Source organism: Pongo abelii, chromosome 19 (assembly GCF_028885655.2).
Source record: "Pongo abelii isolate AG06213 chromosome 19, NHGRI_mPonAbe1-v2.0_pri, whole genome shotgun sequence".
Taxonomy (NCBI): domain Eukaryota; kingdom Metazoa; phylum Chordata; class Mammalia; order Primates; family Hominidae; genus Pongo; species Pongo abelii.
This window is the reverse complement of record NC_072004.2, coordinates 16686889-16713390: the sequence shown is the minus strand read 5'-3', so window position 1 is coordinate 16713390 and position 26502 is coordinate 16686889. Positions and strand designations below refer to the sequence as shown.

Here is a 26502-nt window from a genome sequence, read left to right as displayed (position 1 = left end):
AAATTTCAACAATGCAAAAACTGCAATTACATTTGCAACAACCTAATAAAAGCTGTTACATTTACTTGGTTTTAGTCCTTAAGAGAAACTTCTGAGAGTTAAATCCTGTAATAGAGTCCTCACATGAAGGTGAGAGCAAAGTTGATTTCACCTAATATACCTGTCATAATTTTAAGTGTTATGTGGCTGAGTTGAAGGATGAAGGTACAAGATGTCTTCATGTTGATAAAAATTCAATGTCTAATTTCCTTTCATGTATGTGTGCTTTCTTCTTTGAAGCTATAGATTAGCCAGACTCTGTTATAGGTTAAATTTTCTGAGCACTTTGTGTTTTCCCTAAACTCGAGTGAGTGACTCCTCTGCTATTTATGCTTGATTTGATGGCAGGGCACCCCGGCTCTGCCCCAGACTGGCATACCAACAGAGGCTTTGGTGAAGGGGTCCATTTCTAGAATGCCTATTGAAGACAGCAGTCCTGAGAAAGGCAGAGAGGAAGCTGCATCCAAAGGCCATGTTATTTATGAAGGCAAAAGTGGACATATCTTGTCATATGATAGTAAGTATTATATGTATGCACCAAAGCCAGTATTACAATATGTGCTAAAAACATAGGCTTGGGTTTTCCCACATTTCTGCTATCTGGAAGTCAGTTTATCTTTGCTGAGCCTATGTTTTCTCTCAGTAAATGGGGTTAGTAATACTTGTCTCATGAGAATTTTGTGAATATCAGCTCAGTCAATGAAAAGTAATTAACAACACAGAGCTCATATTAAATGTTCCATAGGTGGTAGCTAAGATTATCGACTGTGGTCAGTCAGTTTAGCTTAGGTAAAGAGCCTTTGTTGAACTTTAATGGAATACTTTTATTTTGAAGAGATTCATGTTTTATGAATTAAGAATTAGAGGGTAGATAGGCTGGGCGCGGTGGTTCACGCCTGTAATCCCAGTACCTTGGGAGGCCGAGGCAGGCGGATCACAAGGTCAGGAGATGGAGACCATCCTGGCTAACATGATGAAACCCCGTCTCTACTAAAAATACCAAAAAAATTAGCCGGGCGTGGTGGCGGGCGCCTGTAGTCCCAGCTACTCGGGAGGCTGAGCCAGGAGAATGGCGTGAACCCGGGAGGCAGAGCTTGCAGTGAGCTGAGATTGGGCCACTGCACTCCAGCCTGGGCGACAGGGCGAGACTCTGTCTCAAACAAACAAACAAAAAGAATTAGAGGGTAGATAATATTCTGATAATCTTGATAAGAATATTAAATACTCCTTAATAAAACTATTTTAATGTCTATGTACTTTTTTTTAGATGTATTCTTGTTATATTTTCTCAGTAGTATTTTATAAGAATGACTCAAATGTGATAGAAATATTAGCCAAAGTTTTGACTGAGTTTGAGTTCTTATTTGCACCTGACTCTGTGACCTTGGAGTAGTCATTAGCTATGCTTTCTTTCTCTTCCAATACAAAGAAATAAAGTATGTGTGTACATAGTGCCAGATGCTGCAAAACGCTTGATAGCATTCTTGTTTCCCTCTCCTTTACACGTCTGGCATATTATGATTAACATTTTGTTTTTGGGGTTAAGAAATTAATAATGTACGTTGTCCAAATCAGAAGTCTACACACCTCTGTTTCTTTCCACATCCACCAAATCACTAAGCCATTACTGTTTATTTTCCTAAAGTGTCTAGAATCCATCCATTACTCTGTATTCACCACTGTCACCATCATCTTTAACCCAGCAGCCACCTAACTCATCTCCCTACCTTCAGTCTCACCCATATTCAAAGTGTGTACCACGTCACTCCTTGATTGATTTTTCCATCACCCTTGATATAACTGCAAGCCCCTACCTTAGCTTTATAACCCCTCCAGGAGCTGCTTTCAGCTTAGCTCTTCACATTTTTCCGTTCTCACTTTTCCCTTTAGTCCCCTATATTTACCTCCCCCACAGTCTTCCTCCCAACTCCCCCACAGTCTTCCTCCCAACTCCACTCTACACATTAGCCAGTTACCAAGCTTATGTTCTTTTAATGTACCTTTCTCTGTCTCACCTTGGGGTCTTTGTGTTCATTGTTCACACTGCCTGTACTTTTTCCTCCTATTACCTTTGACATGAACAACTCTTATTCATCCTTCATTCTCAGCTTACACATTGCTTTCTCTGAGCAGGCTTATCTGAACCTGAAGGTGTTAGGTTTCTCTCCTAGCATTTTCATAGCACATTATACTTCTCCTTTCATAGCTTATTGTACTACATAATCTGTACCTACCACTATTGGGTAAGTTTCATGCAGAAACTTGGTTAATCTTATCTGCAAAGCTAGCTTATGCCTAGCACACAGTAGGCATCAATAAACATATTTGAATGAATGAAAATATTTTTATGAATCATCTACACATATTTTATTGTAGGTTATGACAAGTTTTAATATTATTATTTTTATAAGATAGACTATGAAATTAACCTATTTACTGTACATTTTATACCATGTGCTCTGAGCAAGTCTTGTTTGTGTATTCTGTAGATATTAAGAATGCCCGAGAAGGGACTAGGAGTCCGAGAACAGCTCATGAAATCAGTTTAAAGAGAAGCTATGAATCAGTGGAAGGAAATATAAAGCAAGGGATGTCAATGAGGGAGTCTCCTGTATCAGCACCGTTAGAGGGTAAAGCATTGTTTTCAGAATGTTATTTTGTTACATGTTATTTTATTTAGTAATTTTGCATTGTTGAATTAAGTTGTATGCAATTTCTGTCATTTCCACCTGAAATGTATATTTATATTAAGTTTATATCTGTATATAAAGTGGCACATAACAATGGAAGGAAGTAAAATTTAAGCGTAATTGGTCATATCATAGGTTACTATTAGAATGTCCATATTTGAATGCTCATGCAATTTGCAGATTATTCCTGTTTCAGCTAAGTGAGTTAAAAAAGGCAAAGTTTATTATGAGAACTTCTTTTTGAATCGTGAGACAGATAAAGTGGTGTAATGGATAAAGACATGAATTTAAATTTCAGCTTCACCCCTCCCTGGTAAATTCCTCTGAGCCTGTTTCTTCCTCTGTAAATTAAGGGATCGTACCTAACACTGTGTGAGGGTTGGAGGCAGGTGTCTGAACTGGTGCTACTCATGTGATATGCCTTCAGTACATGATCAGTATGATTTTGTTTTGTTAATGGCCCACTTTGTTTAAATCTTAACCTGCCTCAACCAATTTTAAGCTAGATGAAGTACTAAAAGCAGGGTAAGTCCTGTGTAATTTTCTAAGAGCTATATTTTTCTCTATGTTAAAAAAAAAAACACACTTTTACTGTAAATATGTGTGGTTATTTCTAACCCTTGATTTATATTTATCAGCAACAATAATGTGAAACTTCTTAGGAGGTTATTTACAACTCTTTCATTTCAATTTGCATGTTTCATTTAATACATTTTCCCTATTTTTATGGTATCCATATTTCCCGTTTTCCCTTTATCAGAAGTATATTTCAAACCTAAGCAATGGTTTCCAATCCTATATCTTCTTTCCTCTTGATAAAGAAGTGTTGGGATTTTAGATTTAACTTTGAAGGTATCTTTCCTTTTCAACCTTTCATTAGATGCCTTTGGTGGCCATTTTTTATTTAGGAAAATATTTACAAAGGACTGTGTGATGTCATATTAGGTACTTCTGGATAGTTCACAAACTTAAATTGATATTCTTTCCTTCATAGAGCATTTATCAAAAACATATACTTTAAGAACAGCATTCAGTATATGTGAGTTGACATATACATTATGTTGAATAATTGAATTGCTTTCTTGTTTTGGAAGGGCTGATATGCCGAGCATTACCCAGGGGGAGTCCTCATTCTGACCTCAAAGAAAGGACTGTATTGTCTGGCTCCATAATGCAGGGTAAACTTTCTGCTTGTTTTGCATTTTTATTTATAACTGCCTCCCTGGCAAAATAGTTTGACATTAATTTACAGTGTATTTCTGCTTTTCAAGATATTTTCCCTTTTGAAATATTAAAGTCTTGGTTATTACTTTTCTGCCTCTGAGCTACATAATTTATTGGAAGAGATAGTTGCTTAATCTTTTAATATAGAGATATCTTTATTATGCCAGAACTATTCTGTGACTATTATGAATGATGCATTAATATCATATCTCAAGCAACGCTAAAGAAATAATGATTGATGAATACTGATTTGAGGATCTACTGTAAACAGAAAGTTAATTAGAAACTACAAGATGTCAAGGCATTATTTTAAATTATGTTAAAATATATGTAACAAAATTTACCGTTTTACCCATTTTTAAGTGCACAGTTCGGTGGCATTGTTGTGCAACCATCAGCATTATTTTAATGTTTCCGGAATTCTTTTTCAAGGGACACCAAGAGCAACAACTGAAAGCTTTGAAGATGGCCTTAAATATCCCAAACAAATTAAAAGGGAAAGTCCTCCCATACGAGCATTTGAAGGTGCCATTACCAAAGGAAAACCATATGATGGCATCACCACCATCAAAGAAATGGGGCGTTCCATTCATGAGATTCCAAGGCAAGATATTTTAACTCAGGAAAGTCGGAAAACTCCAGAAATGGTCCAGAGCACACGGCCGATAATTGAGGGTTCCATTTCCCAGGTAACTAAGTTTTGGCTCTTTTTGTCAGTAACTGATATTTATGGAACATTTAAAAAAGTGTGACTTAATAATTATAAGTCGTTCTTAAGATGTCAGACCTCCTGGAAGTAAACATGAAAGTTTCCTGTACCCTTTTTTTTTTTTTTCCCCTGTGGACCAGGCTGGAGTGCGGTGTGTGATCACAGCTCACTATAGCCTTGACCTCCTGGGCTCAAGCGATCCTCCCACCTCAGCCTCCCGAGTAGCTAGGACTACGGGCATGTACCACCACACCCAGAATTTTCGTATTTTTGTAGAGACAGGGCTTTGCCATGTTGACAAGGCTGGTCTCGAACTCCTGAGCTCAAGTGATCTGCCCGCCTCAGCATCCCAAAGTGCTGGGATCACAGGCGTGAGCCACTGCGCTTGGCCTTTGTGTAATGGCACGATCTTGGCTCACTGCAACCTCTGCCTCCCGGGTTCAAGCGATTCTCCTGCCCCAGCCTCCCGAGTAGCTGAGATTACAGGCACCCGCCACCAAGCCTAACTAATTTTGTATTTTTAGTAGAGACAGAGTTTCTCCGTGTTGGTCAGGCTGGTCTCGAACTCCTGACCTCAGGTGATCTGCCCACCTCAGCCTCCCAAAGTGCTGGGATTACAGGTGTGAACCACCATGCCTGGCCTTGTGTACTTCTTATCATCAGGTTTTCTTATGTCTATAGCATGGAGTGTGGAATGTGGGAAAGTATGCAGCTTGGGATCAGTGGGGTTGTGATTGAGATTTGCAAACAGACCAAAAAAGGTCACCACAGTGAACTGTAACTGCCATGGGCCAGACATAGACCTGAGATAGAAAAGTAGCCAGATGACTTTGCCACCTGTAATGTTTGTTTCTTTCCCTTTAGGGCACACCAATAAAGTTTGACAACAACTCAGGTCAATCTGCCATCAAACACAATGTCAAATCCTTAATCACGGGGCCTAGCAAACTATCCCGTGGAATGCCTCCGCTGGAAATTGTGCCAGAGAACATAAAAGTGGTAGAACGGGGAAAATACGAGGATGTGAAAGCAGGCGAGACAGTGCGTTCCCGACACACGTCAGTGGTAAGCTCTGGCCCCTCCGTTCTTAGGTCCACACTGCATGAAGCTCCCAAAGCACAACTGAGCCCTGGGATTTACGATGACACCAGTGCACGGAGGACCCCTGTGAGTTATCAAAACACCATGTCCAGAGGCTCACCCATGATGAACAGAACTTCTGATGGTATGTTACTTTTGTTGCTTGATCTGATCCTTTTTATTGCATTTAGAAAAAAAAAAAAAAAACAACCTTTGTCAAGTAGTAAATATCAAATTGTCAGCTTTAGAGTATCCCAAGATCTGCAGGTCGTGCTTGATTCTAGGAGTATGGAAGGCTACTAATTTAAAAGTAGGCATAATTTAAGTAAAATACCTAATATTTAAGTCAAGTGCAGATTACGATGCAGTCCAGAAATGCTATAGAGTAAAGTATATTTTTAGAGTGCATTTTCAGCCAATTGCATAAGGTTTTCGGGAAGTCAGTTTTGACATTGTTCCTTCAGCGGCAGTGTGGTGTGAAAGCTGAAAGTAGCCTCTGGAACAAGACTTCGTAAGCTTGAATTAACATTCTTACTGCATCAACTCAGATGAGTGACTTAGCTTTTTTGTAGCTTAGTTTCCTGATCTGTAAAATCATAATGTAACATTAAGACCTACCTCTCTGGATTGTTACGAAGATCAAATAAGGTAGTACATGTAAAGAACTTAGAATGGTGCCGAGTATTTACGAAGGGCTCGATAAATGTGAATTATTCCTGTTGGTGTTACTGTTGTTATTATTGTTGTCACTATAACCCTATGCTACTGGCAGCTACATCAGTTGAGAAGTGATTTTTACCAAGTGGTCCCTATCAACCTGAAGCCCTTAAAAATGCATCCACTTGCCATTTTTTATTATAATACAAATTTATTGGTGGGTCACATGGTAAGTCCTGGGCTGGGCACTGCGAGCTGTAGAAGAGTGTTTTGGCAGGTGTGAGAGGTGTAGCACAGAATGAGGAGAAGGGGAAGTCCTTGTTAGGGATAGGGAGATGAGTCCAAATGCTTGTAGCTTTAGTTTTGATGGCGAATTGCCCTGCAGAGGGAAGGGCACTCCATATTTGAGCACGCTGGGACTTGGAAAGGGATGTGATAAACCAGTGTGATTTCTTTCTTTGGGCAGGCAGATTTGTTTGATTGTGGTAAAGTTTATAGTATCAAAATATTAGTAATTAGATGTGATGGTTACACAACCATCATGCTTGTACTTAATGCCACTGTGAATTGTACCCTTTAAAATGGCTAACATTGTAAATTTTATGTTATGTATATTTTACCACAGTTAAAAAAAATTGAGGATGGCTGGGTGTGGCAGCTCACACCTGTAATCCCAGCACTTTGGGAGGCCGAGGTGGGCAGATCATGAGGTCAGGAGATTGAGCCCATCCTTGCCAACATGGTGAAATCCTGTCTCTACTAAAAATACAAAAAAAATTAGCTGGGCATGGTGGCACACTCCTGTAGTCCCAGCTACTCGGGAGGCTGAGGCAGGAGAATCGCTTGAACCCAGGAGGTAGAGACTGCAGCGAGCCAAGATCACGCCACTGTACTCCAGCCTGGGCGACAGAGCAAGACTCTATCTCAAAAAAAAAAAAAAAAATTGAGGGTGATGGCTAATAAGTGTTTGAATATATATTTATTGGTGGGACAATCTGACCACTCTGAATAACATCATTTAAAAGAAGAGAGGCTGGAGTAGGGAGGAGATAGATATTGGTGAAGTAATGAGAAAGTCATTGTGGAAGAACAGAGCAAGGAAAAAATTAGTGAAACTAGTGATTAATGGGTAGGAAGGAGGTTGCATAACACAGGCAATGAGAGAAAACTGAAGTTTACTACATGTGGGGACAAAATAATTTAGAATGTTAAAGTCATACAAAAAACAAAATTATTCATAATGAGATTTAAAGAAGAGTATTGAATTTTATTTTTAATGTTACATAAGGTGGTAAAATACTGGTGCTATGATCCGAAAGGTGACAGTACTCTGCAAATCTCAGTTTCTACTAGTTGTTTACATTTTCGTATTTTGCAATATTGAATGTTAAATGTTGAGGGGAAAGAGAAGATCCAAATACATGAATATAGTCTGTATTTGAATGGTTGAGAAATGGACAAATATTATCATATTTGCAAGTTTCTTAAGAACTTGTGGCATTGGCTCTTTTTTTCCAGTTACAGTTTCTTCTAACAAGTCTACCAATCATGAAAGGAAATCGACACTGACCCCTACCCAGAGGGAAAGTATCCCAGCGAAGTCTCCAGTGCCTGGGGTGGACCCTGTCGTGAGCCACAGTCCGTTTGATCCCCATCACAGAGGCAACACTGCAGGAGAGGTTTATCGGAGCCACCTGCCCACGCACTTGGATCCAGCCATGCCTTTTCACAGGGCTTTGGATCCTGGTAAACACAAAATATAGTGATAATTTATGGCAAATAAATATGCCACCTGTATGACTTTTCAGCTTTCTATTGTTGTACAATATAGTACAATTGCAAGTATCATTAATGTACAGCTCAGTGAATTTTCACAAACTAAATTCCCCCATGTTACCAGCACCCAGATCAAGAAATAAAATCTTTATCAGCACCCGGTAAAGAACTAAAAATAATAGTATATGAAAAGCTCTCTTATCTGATGGCACTTGGTGAAGCTAGTTGAAAAAGTGGGTTAATGTGAATATTTTAAAATGACAGAGGTATACCTTAAACATGTTAACTTACAGCATAAATAGACGTTCATTTACCAGAACTCTGATCTAAGGCCAAGGCTTTTTCATAAACAAGTGATTAAACCTCACTGTCTTATATAAAAGAAATTCTTTTTTTTAAGTAAAGCTAGAACTTCCAAGTAAAGACACTTCCAAGCAATCTAAATACAGAATCCTTCTAGATTTTTTTTCCAGCCTTTTAAAGTTGTCTAGTCCACACCTGATTCAACTTCTATATCAAGTCTTTCCAAAGCTATTAGTTTTCAGAGAAACCACTCTTCATTCTTCCTTGATTTACAAATTATGTCATTAAGTTACATAATTCTACTAACAAGTACAGCTGGAAGAAACTTTAGAACACCACTGACATTGGTAGACAGAATCTGATAGGTGCAGACGTGCAGGTTTCTAGAGAGCAGTCTGTGCTGGGCAGAGGGCACTGTGTTTTACACAGGGAGGGGAGAGGAGCAGTCACATCGGTCGGTACAGAGAGGCTCGGCTGGGCTGTTATAATCTGCAGGACCAGCAGCTGCACCTTGTCCTCCCAGGGTGCAGTCCATGCTCTTCCTTGCTGCCATTGGCTGAGCCCAGTCACACATGTGTTTTCTGCTCAGACCTCTGGCCTAAATAAACTCTTTGCTTAATAAGTATCCTTCAGGTGCAAATTAGGACACAGAATACTTGTGCCTCACTTTGGTCCTTAGAGAAGAATTTTTCATTATCAGTATGCTAAATTTTAAAATAAGAATTCTAAGGGTTATTTACATTTCATAATAGCAAAGTAACTGTGGGAAATATTTTATCTAAAAGCTGTGTAAATGCCATCAAATTATTTGTCATTTGACAACACTGTTTCAGAGGAGCCCAATACCTGTTACTTAGGGCACTATCTCCCAGATTGTGTCAGCTGACAGACTTACCTAGCTTCTAGATGAAGGGGAAGCAAATATTCCAGAAAACATGTTATTTGTTTTTCTAGGGAGAACATATACATATAAAATAGGTCACTCAAGTTCTCAGACAAAATGGAATGTTTCTAGTTTCTATTTAGTGTTTATCATAGTCTTCATTTTGTAGTGGTTTCATTTGCTTGTTTTTGAGCCTGAGTTGGATTATAATGTTTTGAGGAGAGAGACATTATCTACTTTTTACCACGCCTACCCGTTCCTCGTGTCTTGTGTCTTGTGTCATTCTCTCACTTAGGGGTTGCTAAAAACTACAGCTTTTTGGCGAAATCCTGTTGCCACTTGTGTTTGTAAATAAAGTTTTATTAGGATACAGCCACGCCATTTATTCTTTTCTTCTGTAGCTCTTTTTGTGCTACAGTGACAGAGTTGAGTAGCTGTGACAAATGCGAAATGGCCCACAAAGCCTAAAATATATTTACCATTTGGCCCTTTATGTCAAAAGTTTGCCAATCTCTGCTCCAAACACATGGACTAATTAAATGCTTATAGTCTATAATCATTTTCAGCCCCTGGAGAGTAAAGTTACTGATTGCCACAAAGTGTTTTCGTATACATTTCTGTTGGTTGTATTGGATGATCAGTACTATAAAAACAATTTTATTTTCAAACACAACTCTTGCAGATGCCAGGTAAAAATATAATAAAGTTACATGTCAAAGATCGAAAGTAAAACTACTTGAGAAGTTTTTGGCTACTGTTATCCTTCCCCTTTTCTATTACATCTCAGACATTAGAGTGAATTAGAATTGATATTGCTAATATATCAAGGTCTAAAATAAATCCACCTTAATCCTTGTAGCTAAGTAAAAGTTCCATGTGCACTAGCTCAGCACGTGATTTTTCTCTACTCTTTTGTACATGGTGTTTAGCAAATGCATTTCAGCCAGGACAAAACTCAGTGCCTCTCTTTCATTCTCTCAATCAGCAGCGGCTGCTTACCTATTTCAGAGACAGCTTTCACCAACTCCAGGTTACCCAAGTCAGTATCAGCTTTACGCAATGGAGAACACAAGACAGACAATCTTAAATGATTACATTACCTCACAACAGATGCAAGTGAACTTGCGTCCAGATGTGGCCAGAGGACTCTCCCCAAGAGAGCAGCCACTGGGTCTCCCATACCCAGCAACGAGAGGTGTGTGTCTTTGCATTTCAGAATTTATTATGTTTACCTAGTGTTTCTTAGGTACTCAATAAATACTTGTTGAATGAATGATGGAAAGAAAGAAAGAAAAGAACACTATATCCTTCTTTCCATAGACTTTTTAGCCCAGAGACATACATTGAGACAAGGTGTTTTGGTGAATACTGAAATTAACTAAACCAAATCCTTGTGCTGAGTATTTGTAATCCATGTCTTACAAATTTGCTCTCTTTAATCTGCCCATACTTTGAGGTTACTGATGTGAAGTACAGTCTTTAATATCCTTCTTTAGAGTTAAAGAATGTCTTAAAAAGTAATGATGATAGTAAACATGTTTATTTATATTATGTACAAATTACCCTTGATTCACAGAGATAGACAAAATCCAAAAATCATGTATGGTTCTGTACCTTTAGAATAACACTTAACATAAATTGTATTGTCTTTTGGATAGGAATCATTGACCTGACCAATATGCCTCCAACAATTTTAGTGCCTCATCCAGGGGGAACAAGCACTCCTCCCATGGACAGAATCACTTATATTCCTGGTACACAGATTACTTTCCCTCCCAGGCCATACAACTCTGCTTCCATGTCTCCAGGTGAGATTCTACAGTTACACACCTCTCTAATAGAACCATCGTGTTTACATTTTTACAACATAGCCTTTTAAGGTATCTTGGGCAATTTTTCCTCATTTGGTTTCTTGTTTTTCTTTTAACATTTAATAGTAGTTCTTATGTGCCAGCCGTCACTAGATACCTTAGAAATGCCTTAAAAGCTTATGTTATGCTTCAGTTCTTATCCAGGACTCTTAATAAAACAAACTTCTTTTTCTCTTTTCTTGTTTTTTTTTGTTTTTGTTTTGGAGACAGAGTCTGGCTCTGTTGCCCAGGCTGGAGCGCAGTGGTGTGATCTCAGCTCACTGCAACCTCCATCTCCCAGGTTCAAGAGATTCTCGTGCCTCAGCCTCTGGAGTAGCTGGGATTACAGGTGCGCGCCACCACACCTGGCTAATTTTTTTTGTGTTTTTAGTAGAGACAGGGTCTCACTATGTTGCCCAGGCTGGTCGTAAACTCCTGGCCTCCGGTGATCCACCTGCATTGGCCTCCCAAAGTGCTGGGATTACAGGTGTCAGCCACTGCACCCAGCCAAAACAAACTTCTTATATCCCAAATTTGAAGCTTTTTGAAAAATTTTCAGTCACTTAGAATTTCGGAATTGTTTGATATACTCAGTCAGTTGATATTTTTATCTTTAAGCTGCAGGTTTATGTTTTACAGGACACCCAACACACCTTGCAGCTGCTGCAAGTGCTGAGAGGGAACGGGAACGGGAGCGGGAGCGGGAGAAGGAGCGGGAGCGGGAACGGATTGCTGCAGCTTCCTCCGACCTCTACCTGCGGCCAGGTCAGTGAAAGAAACTGCTCGTCCATTCTCTGGACACATCTTAGTAGTCTTGTACACTGTGCTTAATGCTGCACACAAAAAGTTTTGATGGAAACAAAAATTCTAAGACAACGTTATTTCAAGCCCCAAGTGAAAAACAGGTGAAAGTGCTGTAGCAGCTGAGATGGTGGAAACATGAATTTTACACAGAAAAATGTTTTCATGATGAAGGTATCATTTTTATTTGGTGCAAACAGTGGACTGTGGTTGGGCCTGAAGATATTGGTCACAGAGCTTTGAAGGCTGAAAGAACAGCCCTAGCAAAAACTCCTAGATGTGAAGGTGTTGTTGAGCTTGAGTTTAGAGGAGGAATGGAAAATACAGTTAGCAGCTTGTGTAGCATCTTGAATTACAATGAAATGTTGTGTCCAGGAGGCAGGTGACATGATCAGAGGGACATTTACACATGAGTGGAATAGATGGATTAAAACCCTGAAGGGTGGGTATGGCTGGTCCCAGAAGGCCAGTGAGACTCTCAGTAGTTCATGTGCGTCCTAATGGCAGCCTGGAATACTTTACACTGGGAATGGCCAGAAAAGAACTGCTGGGAAGAATATCACTGTAGACTCAAAGGGACTTAACTAGATATAGGGAGTGAGAAAGAGACGAGAAACAAGATTAGCCTGCAATAAAGATACAGCATGATGAGTGAAAGCAAAGGGATAATGATTTTAGACATACAGGTTGAATATCTCAAATGCTTGGAACCAGGATTTTTTCGGATTTTGGAATATTGGCATTATGCCAGTTGGACATCCCTAATCCAAAAATAATGAAGTTTGAAATGCTCCAGTGAGCGTTTACTTTGAGTGTCTTGTCAGCTAAAAAGTTTTGGATATTGGAGCATTTCTGACTTGGATTTGGGATGCCCAGCCTATACTTAATCTCATGTGTCCATGGGGAATCTTTTTTATCCATGGTATACGTGCCCTTTTCAGTTCTTTTAATTAAATCATTGACCATGTCTGTATTGTAAGATACTCTGATCTAGTACTCAGAAGAAAAGACAGAGCTTGGAGATACTGATTTAGGAGTCACATACAAGAGCTGAAGCTATGGCTTGAATGAAATTTCCAAGGGGCAAGAGTATGAAAAGAAGAGTAGGTCAATCTTTAGATATTACCAGGAGAGTTAATCTAGGTCAGGGCAAAAGGAAGCAGAGACGTGGTCAGAGAGTTAGGTGCAGAACCAAAGGGCGCAGTGGCAGAAGGTTGTCACATTGATATTGTCATAGGAAACAAACCTTTGAAATCAATATGAATGGCAATATATGGAAGGAGCCAAAAGTGAGTCATCATATTTGGTCCAGTAATATCATTTCTTAGGAGTTAAATAATTCAGTGGTTGCAAAGCTCAAACACATTTAGCTATAACTACTTCACCCAGAGGATCTTGTATAATCTATGTATAGTAAGATTATCTATGTATCTTTATCTGTGTACAATAAAAATCACTTAAGAATCTGACTATAGGAAATGCTTTAATGAATTGTAAGGCAGAACTGTAATATTGATTCCATGTTAATTGCATAAAACATGGAAAATTGATTTAAGAAACCCTCATACAAATGATACATAACTTTGGTAGAGACTAGATTTTTAAAATGTTTGTGATCCTACTGATGAACAAAATTTATATTTAAGGCACAAAGATACCATTTCTCTGCATCAGACATGTAAGAAAGTTGATAAATATTGTGTTGGAGTTTCTGCAGAAACAGACACTCATGTTGTCAATGGCAGTGTAAATTGGTGTAGCCTCTGTGGAGATAAAAATTTTAAATACTCTTTTGTCTAGTAATTCCACGTCTAGGAATATATCCCATAGAAATACTCAGATAAGCAGGGCATGGTGGCTCATGCCTATAATCCCAGCTACTCAGGAGGCCAAGGCAGGAGGATTGCTTGAGGCCAGGAATTCAAGACCAGCCTCAGCAACATGGTGAGACCCTGTCTCTAAAATATATGTATAAAAAATTAGCCAGGAGCCGTGGTGTGCACCTGTAGTCCTAGCTACTCAGGAGGATGAAGTAGGATGATCCCTTGAAGCCAGGAGTTTGAGGCTGCAGTGAGCTATGGAGTGTCAACTGCACTCCATCCTGGGTGACAGAGTGTGACGCTGTCTCTTAAAAATTTTTTAATTTAATTAAAAAAATAAATATTCATATAAGCTGATGAATGGTTAGAAGGGAGAAAACTGCTGAGAAGCCTGGCTGAGGTGGTGGTGTCTGTGAGAAGAGGGGTGTGTGCTAAAACAGCTAGCTGTTATGAAGCCAGTGAGCATGTTAGAAGGTTGGAGTGAGGACACAGAACAAGATGAGGTGAAGAAGAAAGTGACTGGGGAGGGATTTGAGGGTTCAAAATCCTCTGCGTGAAGTAGTTCTTACCAAGTCCAAGCTCTGACTTGGTTATGGGAGAGTTAAGAGTTAAGTGAACAAAAACATACCAAATATTATAGAAGTGTAATTGTGGGAGCCAAGTTTTTTTTGGGAAGATAATGTGAATGATTTCATTTCAAAAGAGCTTGCTGAGAGAAAAAGTCACCTGTGAAGGGGACAGTGAAGAAGTGAAGCAGGGCAAACTGTGGTTGAATGAAACAGTCTTAAACCCTAGTGTAGCAGTGGTATATTATTTTCATTATGATTCTTAGAAAGTTGTGCCTGATTAGGTTTTGGAAATCATATACACACTAGAGTTTGAGGAAAAATCAGAAAGATGAACTTATATGATTTGTAGTAGTACTTCTTGTTGGTGCTGTTTTATTTCTGGAATCAAGATTGAAATTTATCAGAGAAATGGAAATGACAATAAATGATGGCTGATGTTTTGTTTCAAGTTACTGCTGCGGTTTTATTGCATCTTTATTTGGAAACTTTTAGAACATATTTCTGGAAAGGCCAGAAAGTAGACTATCACGTTTCTTATCTTGTTTTTCTTTTTTCTATTTAGGTATGTTAGGAAATAAACAATCCATAAGCATTGCTTCCTTTTGTCTGTGGCTTCCTCCTTACGTCTTTGTTTCTTTTTCTTTTTCACCTCTGTAGGCTCAGAACAGCCTGGCCGACCTGGCAGTCATGGATATGTTCGCTCCCCTTCCCCTTCAGTAAGAACTCAGGAGACCATGTTGCAACAGAGACCCAGTGTTTTCCAAGGAACCAATGGAACCAGTGTAATCACACCTTTGGATCCAACTGCTCAGCTACGAATCATGTCAGTCTCTTGTACATATTTTGACAAAAAAATGTCTCTTGCATATACATTTTAAAATTTGTGACTGCAGTAGTCTAAGTATAGTCATGCTTTTCTGCCCATGCCATGAAACCTTTTTTTGTTGTTGTTGCAGTTTGTCCTTCCATCTCCCCACCACATTCCCAGCAAATGGTCTTCCCTTCACAGAGCTGTGATTTGGTTTTATTTACAGGCCACTGCCTGCTGGGGGCCCTTCAATAAGCCAAGGCCTGCCAGCCTCCCGTTACAACACTGCTGCGGATGCCCTGGCTGCTCTTGTGGATGCTGCAGCTTCTGCACCCCAGATGGATGTGTCCAAAACAAAAGAGAGTAAGCATGAAGCTGCCAGGTTAGAAGAAAATTTGAGAAGCAGGTCAGCAGCAGTTAGTGAACAGCAGCAGCTAGAGCAGAAAACCCTGGAGGTGGAGAAGAGATCTGTTCAGTGTTTATACACTTCTTCAGCCTTTCCAAGTGGCAAGCCCCAGCCTCATTCTTCAGTAGTTTATTCTGAGGCTGGGAAAGATAAAGGGCCTCCTCCAAAATCCAGATATGAGGAAGAGCTAAGGACCCGAGGGAAGACTACCATTACTGCAGCTAACTTCATAGACGTGATCATCACCCGGCAAATTGCCTCGGACAAGGATGCGAGGGAACGTGGCTCTCAAAGTTCAGACTCTTCTAGTAGCTGTATGTATCTCAATCCGAGTTTCACAATGTGATGTCTGAGTAAAGAATTACTTTATTCTTTAGGTCAAGTAGAACTATATGGTATTTAAAAATCCTAATGGTTGATAGTAAATGTAATGCAAAAATGTATCTTCTGCTGTTTTTATGATTATTTAAATATCCCAGTTTCCTACATATAAGCCTATCAATGTATCTTCCACAAGAAAACTGTATCATTCATGTAATTAAATTTGGAAACTAGAAGGCAGACCTTACTAACATATTTAGGCATCTGAAAGGTAATGGATATATCGCCAGGCTCTGTGCTACTGAGGTGTAATTTCTCAGGAAGCATTTGCTAGGACATGGTTCTATATTTATGCCAATACCCCAAAGCCTCTAATATCCTTTTTCTAAGTCACAGATTTTTAAAAGTGAGACTACCTATTATGGGTAATTGGTATTTATATTGCATCTTTTTTGCAAGTTGGATTTTGTTCAAGTCTGGTTAGTCATTATGATGGCTACACTGCAAATCTGTTAGAATTCACAGGTCTACATTAAAATGCTAGAAAAGTTACTTTTTAAATTTTCTTTTAAACTATTGCCTCAATTCTATGTGGAATTGCAGAAAGAACAAGCAAATATTTAAATAAGCATCTGCTAATACTGGAAGTAATTTAATCATACATAGTCATCTTACTGTTATCTCCATTGAATAAATTCAGTAGAGTTAGACATCATGAAAAAAAAAATGATTTCTCATGCTCCAGAATGCAGTGTGCAGTTCTTTTGATCTCTGAGTATCCACTAGCTTAATTATAATTTGTTTACGTCATATCTACCGCATTGCTGAGGCTTTTAGAGAGTTAGTGTTGTGTAGACAAAAGACTTCTTTTAACCTGAGATTAGGAAAATCTGCAATATAGATTTTCTGCATGCAGAAAATTGCTAGCTGAGAAAGAGATATTCTGTAGTTGTATGAATAGGTCTTTTGAAGGGAAGTTGCCGGCACACTGGGGGATCCCACCTGGGCTTATTGAATGGTATAGTACATGGGTTCCTTAATCATTGGATTAAACATTTCTTTTCAGTTTGCATCACAAACCAAACCTTACTGTAGGAATTTGATTTTCAGAAGGTGTGAAAATAGAAAGCTCATCTTTTCTGAGTGTCCATGTCTCTGTGTGTGGTTATCTTTTTTATCACTGGTCAGTGAATTCCATGATGTCCAAAGGCTATGTACAGTTCTTCAGTGTGGTTTTCAGTTTGACTCTTGAGAGCCTTCCTCATCCTGAAGGTGAAGTCCATTGCCATAGTCTTGCCCCTTAAGGCTTCAAGAACAATGTGAACACGGTTCGAATTCCGACTTTCTACTGAGTGAATATTGGAAGTTGTAAGCAGATTTAGGATGTTGAATACATAAACAGTGATTCCTAAGTGTACTAGAACCCAGGTAGCTGCAGTTTCCATGACCTGGTGGGGATAGGAAGGACTGTTGAGTACCAGAGGAGCAGGTGGTGGCTAGGGAGCAGAGTTCATTCCCACCTGCTGCATCTGTGTCCAGCCCAGGGCCATGCACCCTTTGGAGCTCTTGACAGTGCTCTCAGATTCTGTAGTGTAGTTTGTGGATGTGAAGAGCCCTCTGAATTCAGAGGTTCCTGAGCAGGCGGTTACATTTGCTCCCAGCTGTCAGCTCTGAGGCCATGGCAGGACTGTAAAAAGCTGCCTGTTAGCCCCACTGCATAGCCCCTCTGTTTACTTGGGAACTGCATCTTAGAGGAGGTCCTTTTCTGATGTGGGTATCCTCCAGAGTTGGTTGACATCCTCCCTTTCTGGGAATATATTTCCCTTCAGACATTCTCTACCATTTCTGGTTATTTTCACAATGTAACACAGTGCTAAAAAATTATTAATGTTTGGAGTAACTTTTGTTAGCAATACTCCGGTTATTTGAGAAAATCATTATATAGTGTTATATAATCCATAGCTTTAAAACCATCATGGTGGTCAATGAAGCAGCTTTATAGCCTCAGCGTTTTTCTAAGAACAGAGTGTCCCACAGAATTGGAATCATTGGAATCAGTTATTGAGATCTACTCCCTCATTTGTTTATTAACCTCTTCCATAAATGTTTCCCTGGTGATTTCTTTTCCAGCTCCCAGGAAAATATCATAAATCTGTTCTCTGTTCTGCCTCATTCCAGTGTTTATTATTGGGCTTTAAAACATGTCTTTTTTTTTTTTTTTTTTTTTTTTTTTTGAGACGGAGTTTCACTCTTGTTGCCCAGGATGGAGTGCAATGACACAATCTCAGCTCACCACAACCTTCGCCTTCCGGGTTCAAGCGATTCTTCGGCCTCAGCCTCCCGAGTAGCTGGGATTACAGGCATGAGCTACCACGCCCTACTAATTTTGTATTTTTTTTTAGTAGAGACAGGGTTTCTCCACGTTGGTCAGGCTGGTCTCAAACCCCCAACCTCAGGTGATCCACCTGCCTCGGCCTCCCAAAGTGCTGGGATTACAGGCATGAGCCACTGCACCCAGCCTAAAACATGTCTTAAAGCCCATAAAACTTCAGAAAACCCTCATTAACCTGGAATACCTTTGAACATGGTTGATCAGAATTGAAAATATGCTACAGGTGTGAAGAACTTAGACTTTAGAAACTTTTCCCAGGATTAGTTTTGAAATAAGATTTTCTTTTCTTAAAGTATCTTCTCACAGGTATGAAACACCTAGTGATGCTATTGAGGTGATAAGTCCTGCCAGCTCACCTGCGCCACCCCAGGAAAAACTGCAGACCTATCAGCCAGAGGTTGTTAAGGCAAATCAAGCCGAAAGTATGTTTTCTTAAGCTACCATTTACATGTTTTCATATTTGCATTTATCATTTGCTTGTAATTATCTGTCTAGACCATAGTAAGAATTAACTTGTTTTGTTTGTTTTAGGGTAATCTTACATGAGCCTGCTTTAGAAACAGCTATCGATTCTTTTTTATTTTTTAATGGTACAGAAAATAGTTTATATTAATTTTGTTTGCTTACTTCTGCATTTATATTTTGTTCTACCAGTCCTCAGACTTCTTCAGTGAATAATTTTTTTTTTCCAAAATTAAGATAAGTTCTTTGTTTGGAGCTATGTACCACATCCTTTCATGTGTTCTTCTGAATTATATTTAATCTTTGATAATGAGTGAAAAGCACAGACATTCCTGGAGTAAGACATCTATGTGTTCTCTACTAGATGATCCTACCAGACAATATGAAGGACCATTACATCACTATCGACCACAGCAGGAATCACCATCTCCCCAACAACAGCTGCCCCCTTCTTCACAGGCAGAGGGAATGGGGCAAGTGCCCAGGACCCATCGGCTGATCACACTTGCTGATCACATCTGTGTAAGTTTTTCATTATTCTTATTAGTTAATTTTTCTTTTTTGATCATGGGGAAAGCAGATTTCATATAGAAAAAAATTTATAATAAAGATATCTAGATTTCTTAATACTATTTTTTTTTTGCAAGTACTCAATGAATTTTACCACTTCCTTCATTTCTCATTCACAGCAAATTATCACACAAGATTTTGCTAGAAATCAAGTTTCCTCGCAGACTCCCCAGCAGCCTCCTACTTCTACATTCCAGAACTCACCATCTGCTTTGGTGTCTACACCTGTGAGGACTAAAACATCAAACCGTTACAGCCCAGAATCCCAGGCTCAGTCTGTCCATCATCAAAGACCAGGTTCAAGGGTCTCTCCAGAAAATCTTGTGGACAAATCCAGGGGAAGGTATGATGTTTATTCCAAATTATATATAAATTTCCCAACAGTAAAACAAATGGAATATATCTACAGGATAAGGAATTTGTTTCCCACAACTAAAGTTCATTTGCCTTTATTCCCAGGAAAGTGTAAATGAGCTTTCTTCCCCCTGCATATTATTCTTAGAATGTCCACTGTCTTGGCATTTGGTACTATGACTTTGTAATGTATATTCAAAAGATGATTATATTCTGTGTGTTGGTTTGTAAAGACAGTTAAGAAGAATGTGTAGTTTGGTAGTGGTTTGGGGACACTTCAGTGGTCCTTCCGAATAATACCTCTCATATTTATCTGTCTCAATGGTTTCTACTGGGTCAGCATCAGTAGAAGTTTAAGAAGATGATATTGGCCAGGCATAGTGGCTTATACCTATAATGCCAGCACTTTGGGAGGCTGAGGTAGGAGGATTGCTTGAGCCCAGGAATTTGAGACCAGCCTGGGCAACAAAGTGAGATCTCATTTCTACAAAAAAAAAGTTTATATATATATATTTTTTGTTTGTTTGTTTGCTTGCTTCTGCATTTATATTTTATTCTAGTCCTCAGACTTCTGTTGGTGAATAATTATATATATATATGTATAGATATACACACATATATATACACATACACATATATATTTTAAGGTGACCTTAAATAAAGGAAAGGGAAGCCAATAGTGGCATCATGAGTGGAAACATGTTATATGCCAGGGCTCTCTGATAAAGAGCATATCTTCTTATCTGATAGTCTGTGTTTGGTTAAAATAAAGTGGACACAGGATTCTTGCTTCAAAGTGGTAGACTAAACATTAGCAAATGTTAAATTATAGTTAACAAGCACAAAGGGAAATAAATTTAAGAATGCTGAGAAGGCTGGGCATGGTGGCTCACACCTGTAATCCCAGCACTTTGGGAGGCCAAGCTGGGTGCATCATCTGAAGTCAGGAGCTCAAGACCAGCCTGGCCAACATGGTGAAATCCCGTCTCTACAAAAATACAAAAAAAAAATTAGCCAGGCATGATGGCAGGTGCCTGTAATCCCAGCTACTCAGAAGGCTGAGGCAGAAGAATCGCTTGAACCTGGGTGGAAGAATCACTTGAACCCGAGATCATGCCATTGCACTGCAGCCTGGGCGACAGAGCGAGACTCCATCTCAAAAAAAAAAAAGATAAAAAGAATGCTGAGAACAAGACTGAGATATGGGCAGATCAAAGATTCTGGCAAATACCTGGAAGACATAGAGGACAGATGAGCCAGAGTAATGGAAGCCATGGCTCAGAGCCCGAGAAAGAGAAATCTGTAGCAGAAGTGATTCTCCAGCCTACCTACCAACCCATCAAAGTGAGCAAAGAGCAGAAAGAAGAATATAAATAAGAAGCTAAATGGTCTTCTTTTTAAAAAAAAATTATTGTGGAAAATTTCAAATACATACAAAAGTAGAGAGAACAAGTATAATACACCTCTAGGTATCCATCACCCAATTTTGGTAATCATCAGAGTATGACGAGTTTTGTTTCATTTTTATCCCCACTTGCCCCAACCCCCAAACTGTATAATTTCGAAGCAAATCTCGGACTTAGTCGTTAGAAGCAGCTGGATAACCTTAAGGATAAGATGAAAGCACATTTATTCCCTTTCAGCCAAAACAAAACCAAAAAAAGAAAAGAAATGCAATTATCAAAGAAAAATGGAAAACTATATAGCATTGTCATGGTCCATTCCTGATGAAAATGTTTACACAATCTGTGGTGTTAGAAAACGGCATCAACTGATTTTCATTTTATTTATTTATTTAACTTTCATTTTAAGTTCAGGAGTACATGTGCAGGTTTATTATATAGGTAAACTTGTGTCGTGGGGGTTTGTTGTAAAGATTATTTTGTCACCCAGGTATTAAGCCTGGTACCCATTAGTTATTTTTTCCTGAGCCGCCTCCTCCCACCCTCCACCCTCCAGTAGGCCCTAGTGTGTGTTGTTCTCTTCCATGTGTCCGTGTGTTCTCACCATTTAGCTCCCACTTATAAGTGAGAACACGTGGTATTTGGTTTTCTGTTCTTGCGTTAGTTTGCTAAGGATAATGGCCTCCAGCTCCATCCATGTCCCTGAAAAGGACAGGAGCTCATTCTTTTTCGTGGCTGCATAGTATTCCATGGTGTATATGTACCACATTGTCTTTATCCAGTCAGTCACTGATGGGCATTTGGGTTGATGCCATGTCTTTGCTGTTGTCAATAGTGCTACAGTGAACATACATGTGCATGTGTCTTTATAATAGAATGATTTATATTCCTTTGGGTATATACCCAGTAATGGGATTGTTGGGTTGAGTGGTAGTTCTGCATTTAGGTCTTTGAGGAATTTCCACAGTGTCTTCCACAGTGGTTGAACTAATTTACACTCCCACCAACAGTGTATAAGTGTTCCATTTTCTCCACAGTCTTGCCAGGATCTGTTATTTTTTCACTTTTTAATAGCCATTCTGACTGGTGTGAGATGGTGTCTCATTTTGGTTTTGATTTGCACTTACTCTTTTTTTTTTTTTTTTTTTTAAAGAGAGTCTTGCCCTGTTGTCCAGGCTAGAGTGCAGTGGTGTGATCTTAGCTCACTGCAACCTCCACCTCCCAGGTTCAAGTGATTCTCCTGCCTCAGCCTCCTAAGTAGCTAAGATTACAGGCTCCTGCTACCATACCTGGTTAATTTTTGTATTTTTAGTAGAGACAGGGTTTCACTATGTTGGCCAGGCTGGTCTCGAACTCCTGACCTCAGCTGATCTACCCGCCTCAGCTTCCCAAAGTGGTGGGATTACAGGCATGAGCCACTGCACCTGGCTTGATTTGCACTTCTCTAATGATCAGTGATATTGAGCTTTTTTTTCATATGCTTCTTGGCTGCATATATGTCTTCTTTTGAAAAGTGTCTGTTCATGTCCTTTGCCCACTCTCTTTTTTATCTCATTCTGTTTGCCCAGGCTGGATTTCAGTGGCGCAGTCTCGGCTCACAGCACCCTCAACCCTCCCAGGCTCAGGTGATTGTCCCACCTCAGCCTCCCAAGTAGCTGGGATTACAGGCACACGCCCCACACTCGCTTTACCCGCTCTTTAATGGAGTTGTTTTTTTCTTGTAAATTTGTTTAAGCTCTTTATACATGCTGGATATTAGACCTTTGTCAGGTGCATAGTTTGCAAAATTTTTCTCCCATTCTGTAGGTTGTCTGTTCACTCTGTTGACAGTTTCCTTTTCTGTGCAGAAGCTCTTTAAATTAGATCCCATTTGTCAATTTTTGCTTTTGTTCCAGTTGCTTTTGGTGTCTTTGTTATGAAATCTTTGTCCCTGCCTATGTCCTGAAAGATATTTCCTAGGTTGTCTTCCAAGGTTTTTATAGTTTTGTTTTTTTTTTTTTACATTTAAGTCTTTAATCCATCTTGAGTTAATTTTAATATATGGTATAAAGAAGGATCCTAGTTTCAGTCTTTTGCATGTGATAGCCAGTTATCCCAGCACCATTTATTGATAGGGAATCCTTTCCTCATTGCTTGTTTTTGTTAGGTTTGTCAAAGATCAGACAGTTGTAGGTGTGAGGCCTTATTTCTGGGTTCTCTGTTCTGTTCCATTGGTCTGTGTGTCTTATTTTTGTACCAGTACAATGCTGTTTCGGTTACTGTAGCCCTGTATTATAGTTTGAAGTCAGGTAGTATGACACCTACAGCTTTGTTCTTTTTGCTTAGTATTGCCTTGGCTATTCGGGCTCTTTTTTGGATCTGTATGAATTTTAAAATAGTTTTTTCTAGTTCTGTGAAGAATGTCATTGGTAGTTTAATAGGAATAGCATTGAATTTGTGAATTGCATTGGGCAGTATGGCCATTTTAATGATATTGATTCTTCCTATCCATGAGCATGGAATGTTTTTTCATTTTTTATCTTTTCCTCTTTTATCTCTTTGAGAAGTGTTTTGTAGTTCCCCTTGTAGAGATCTTTCACCTCCCTGGTTAGCTGTATTCCTAGGTATTTTATTCTTTTTGTGGCAGTTGTGAATCGAATTGCGTTCCTTATTTGGCTCTTGGCTTGGCTCTCATTGGTGTATAGGAATGCTAGTGATTTTTTGCACACTGATGTATCCTGAGACTTTGCTGAAGTTGTTTATCAGCTTAAGGACCTTTGGGGCTGAGACTGTGGAGTTTTCTAGATATGGGATTATGTCCTCTGCAAACAGAGATAGTTTGATTTCCTTTCTTCCTATTTGGATGCCCTTTCTTTTGTTCCCTTGCCTGATCACCCTGGTCAAGACTTCCACTAGGATGTTGAATAAAAGTGGTGACAGAGGGCATCCTTGTGTGCTGGCTTTCAAGAGGAATGCTTCCAGCTTTTGCCCATTCAGTATGATGTTGGCTGTGGGTTTTCATATATGGCTCTTCTATTATGTTGAGGTATGTTCCTTCAATATCTAGTTTACTGAGAGTTTTTAACATGAAAGGGTACTGAATTTTATTGAAAGCCTTTTCTGCATCTATTGAGATTTGTGTATATTGAACCAACCTTGCATCCTAGGGATAACATCTACTTGATTGTGGTGGATAAGCTTTTTAATGTTTTGCTGGATTTGGTTTGCCAGTATTTTGTTGAGGATTTTTGCATTGATGTTCATCAAGGATATTGGCCGGAAGTTTTCTTTTTATTGTTGTGTCTCTGCCAAGTTTTGGTATCAGGATGATGCTGGCCTCATAGAATGAGATAGGGAGGAGTCCTTCCGTAATGTTTGGAATATTTTCAGTAGGAATGGTGCCAGCTCTTTTTGTACATCTGGTAGAATTCAGCAGTGAATGTGTCTGGTCATGGGCTTTTTTTGGGTGGTAGGCTATTTATTACTGACTCAATTTCAGAGCACATTATTGGTCTGTTCAGGGAATCAGTTTTTTCCTGGTTCAGTTTTGGGAGGGTGTATGTGACTAGAAATTTATCCATTTCTTTTAGATTTCCTAGGTTATATGCATAAAGGTGTTCATAATATTTTCTTATGATTGTTTGTGTTTCTGTGGGGTCAGTGGTAATATTCCTTGTCACTTCTGATTGTGTTTATTTGAATCTTCTCTATTAGTCTTAGCTAGCAGTCTGTTTTATTAATTTTTTCTAAAAACCAGATTCTGAGGCCGGGCGCGGTGGCTCATGCCTGTAATCCCAGCACTTTTGGAGGCCGAGGCAGGCAGATCACGAGGTCAGGAGATCGAGACCATCCTGGCTAACACGGTGAAACCCCGTCTCTACTAAAAAAAAAAAAAGAAATACAAAAAATTAGCCAGGCGTGGTGGCCGGCATCTGTAGTTCCAGTTACTCAGGAGGCTGAGGCAGGAGAATGGCTTGAACCTGGGAGGCGGAGCTTGCAGTGAGCCAAGATCGCGCCACTGCACTCCAGCCTGGGCGACAAAGCGAGACTCCGTCTCAAAACAAAACAAAAACTAGCTCCTGAATTTGTTGATCTTTTGAGTGTTTTTTTGTGTCTGAATCTCCTTCAGTTCAGCTTCAGTTTTGGTTATTTTATTTATTTATTTATTTTTTTTTTTGAGAAAGAGTTTCACTCTTGTTGTTCAGGCTGGAATGCAATGGCGCGATTTCAGCTCACCACAACGTCTGCCTCCCGGTTCAAGCAATTCTCTTGCCTCAGCCTCTCGAGTAGCTGGGATTACAGGCATGCGCCACCACCCCAGCTAATTTTGTATTTTTTTAGTAGAGATGGGGTTTCTCCACGTTGGTCAGGCTGGTCTCAAACTCCTGACCTCAGGTGATCCGCCTGTCTTGGCGTCCCAAAGTGCTGGGATTACAGGTGTGAGCCACCGCACCCGGCAATTTTGGTTATTTCTTGCCTTCTGCTAGCTTTGGGATTTGTTTGCTCTTGGTTGTGATGTTAGCTTGTTAACTTGAGATCTTTCTAATTTTTTGATGTGGATATTTAGTGCTATAAATTTCCCTGTCAACACTGCCTTAGCTGTGTCCCAGAGATTCTGGAATGTTGTATCTTTGTTCTCATTAGTTTCAAAAAACTTGCTTTCTGCCTTTATTTCATTATGTACTCCAGGAGCAGGTTATTCAATTTCCATGTAATTGTATGTAGTGATTTTTATAAGCAAAACACAGAGGAGTTTCTCTGTAGTTCTAGAAAAGGATGTGATGCAATAAATCATAAAAATGGCTGACAGATATTGGGAGGTGAGGGTTGCATAGGAAAGAGATGTAGAAGTAAGGGTATGTGTGCTAATTTCTTCATTTTTAAAAAAGAAAATATAAAAGGCTGAAGTATGCTATGTAAAGGCAAAATGGACAAAATTAAAATAAAATAGGCAAGCCAGCACAGTGGCTGACACCTGTAATTTCAGTGCTTTGGGAGACCAAGGTGAGAGGATCACTTGAGGCCAGCAGTTCAAGACCAGCCTGGGCAACATAGTGAGACCCCCATCTCCACAAAAAAACTAAAAAATAAAATTGCCCAGGCATGGTGGCGTGCACCTGTAGTCCCAGCTACTTGGGAGCCTGAGGTGGGAGGATCACGTGAGCCCAGAAGTTGAGGCTGCAGTAAGCAGTGATTGTACTACTGCACTCTAGCCTGGGTGACAGAGGGAGACCCTGTCTCAAAAATAAAAATAAAAATAAAATGGGCAACAACAGCGAAGGCAAATCAAATTCTTCGTCTTTCATGGAAGAGAGTTAACAGATACTGTTTCAAGTTTTATAAATCAAAAAATACATGTTTAAGATTATTTACAGAGATTTGGAGGTAAACACCAAAACAACTTAA

The 26502-nt window shown here is 39.4% G+C and overlaps 1 protein-coding gene across 20 annotated transcripts in view; it reads left to right on the top strand.

Annotated features, from left to right (window-relative positions):
- NCOR1 (nuclear receptor corepressor 1) overlaps nt 1-26502 on the top strand; it is a 185405-nt gene that overhangs the window by 139449 nt on the left and 19454 nt on the right. For 18 of the 20 annotated variants that reach the window (XM_054536273.2, XM_054536269.2, XM_054536266.2 and 15 more), the window contains 14 exons: nt 388-556; nt 2529-2669; nt 3824-3907; nt 4386-4642; nt 5527-5887; nt 7918-8145; nt 10347-10556; nt 11020-11169; nt 11851-11976; nt 15059-15224; nt 15436-15929; nt 18622-18750; nt 19155-19312; nt 19480-19703. In XM_054536273.2, the coding sequence (XP_054392248.2) occupies nt 388-556; nt 2529-2669; nt 3824-3907; nt 4386-4642; nt 5527-5887; nt 7918-8145; nt 10347-10556; nt 11020-11169; nt 11851-11976; nt 15059-15224; nt 15436-15929; nt 18622-18750; nt 19155-19312; nt 19480-19703 (2897 nt within the window). The remainder of the gene's footprint in view (nt 1-387; nt 557-2528; nt 2670-3823; nt 3908-4385; nt 4643-5526; nt 5888-7917; nt 8146-10346; nt 10557-11019; nt 11170-11850; nt 11977-15058; nt 15225-15435; nt 15930-18621; nt 18751-19154; nt 19313-19479; nt 19704-26502) is intronic. The other 2 variants (XM_054536277.2, XM_054536267.2) reach the window with 1 other exon arrangement.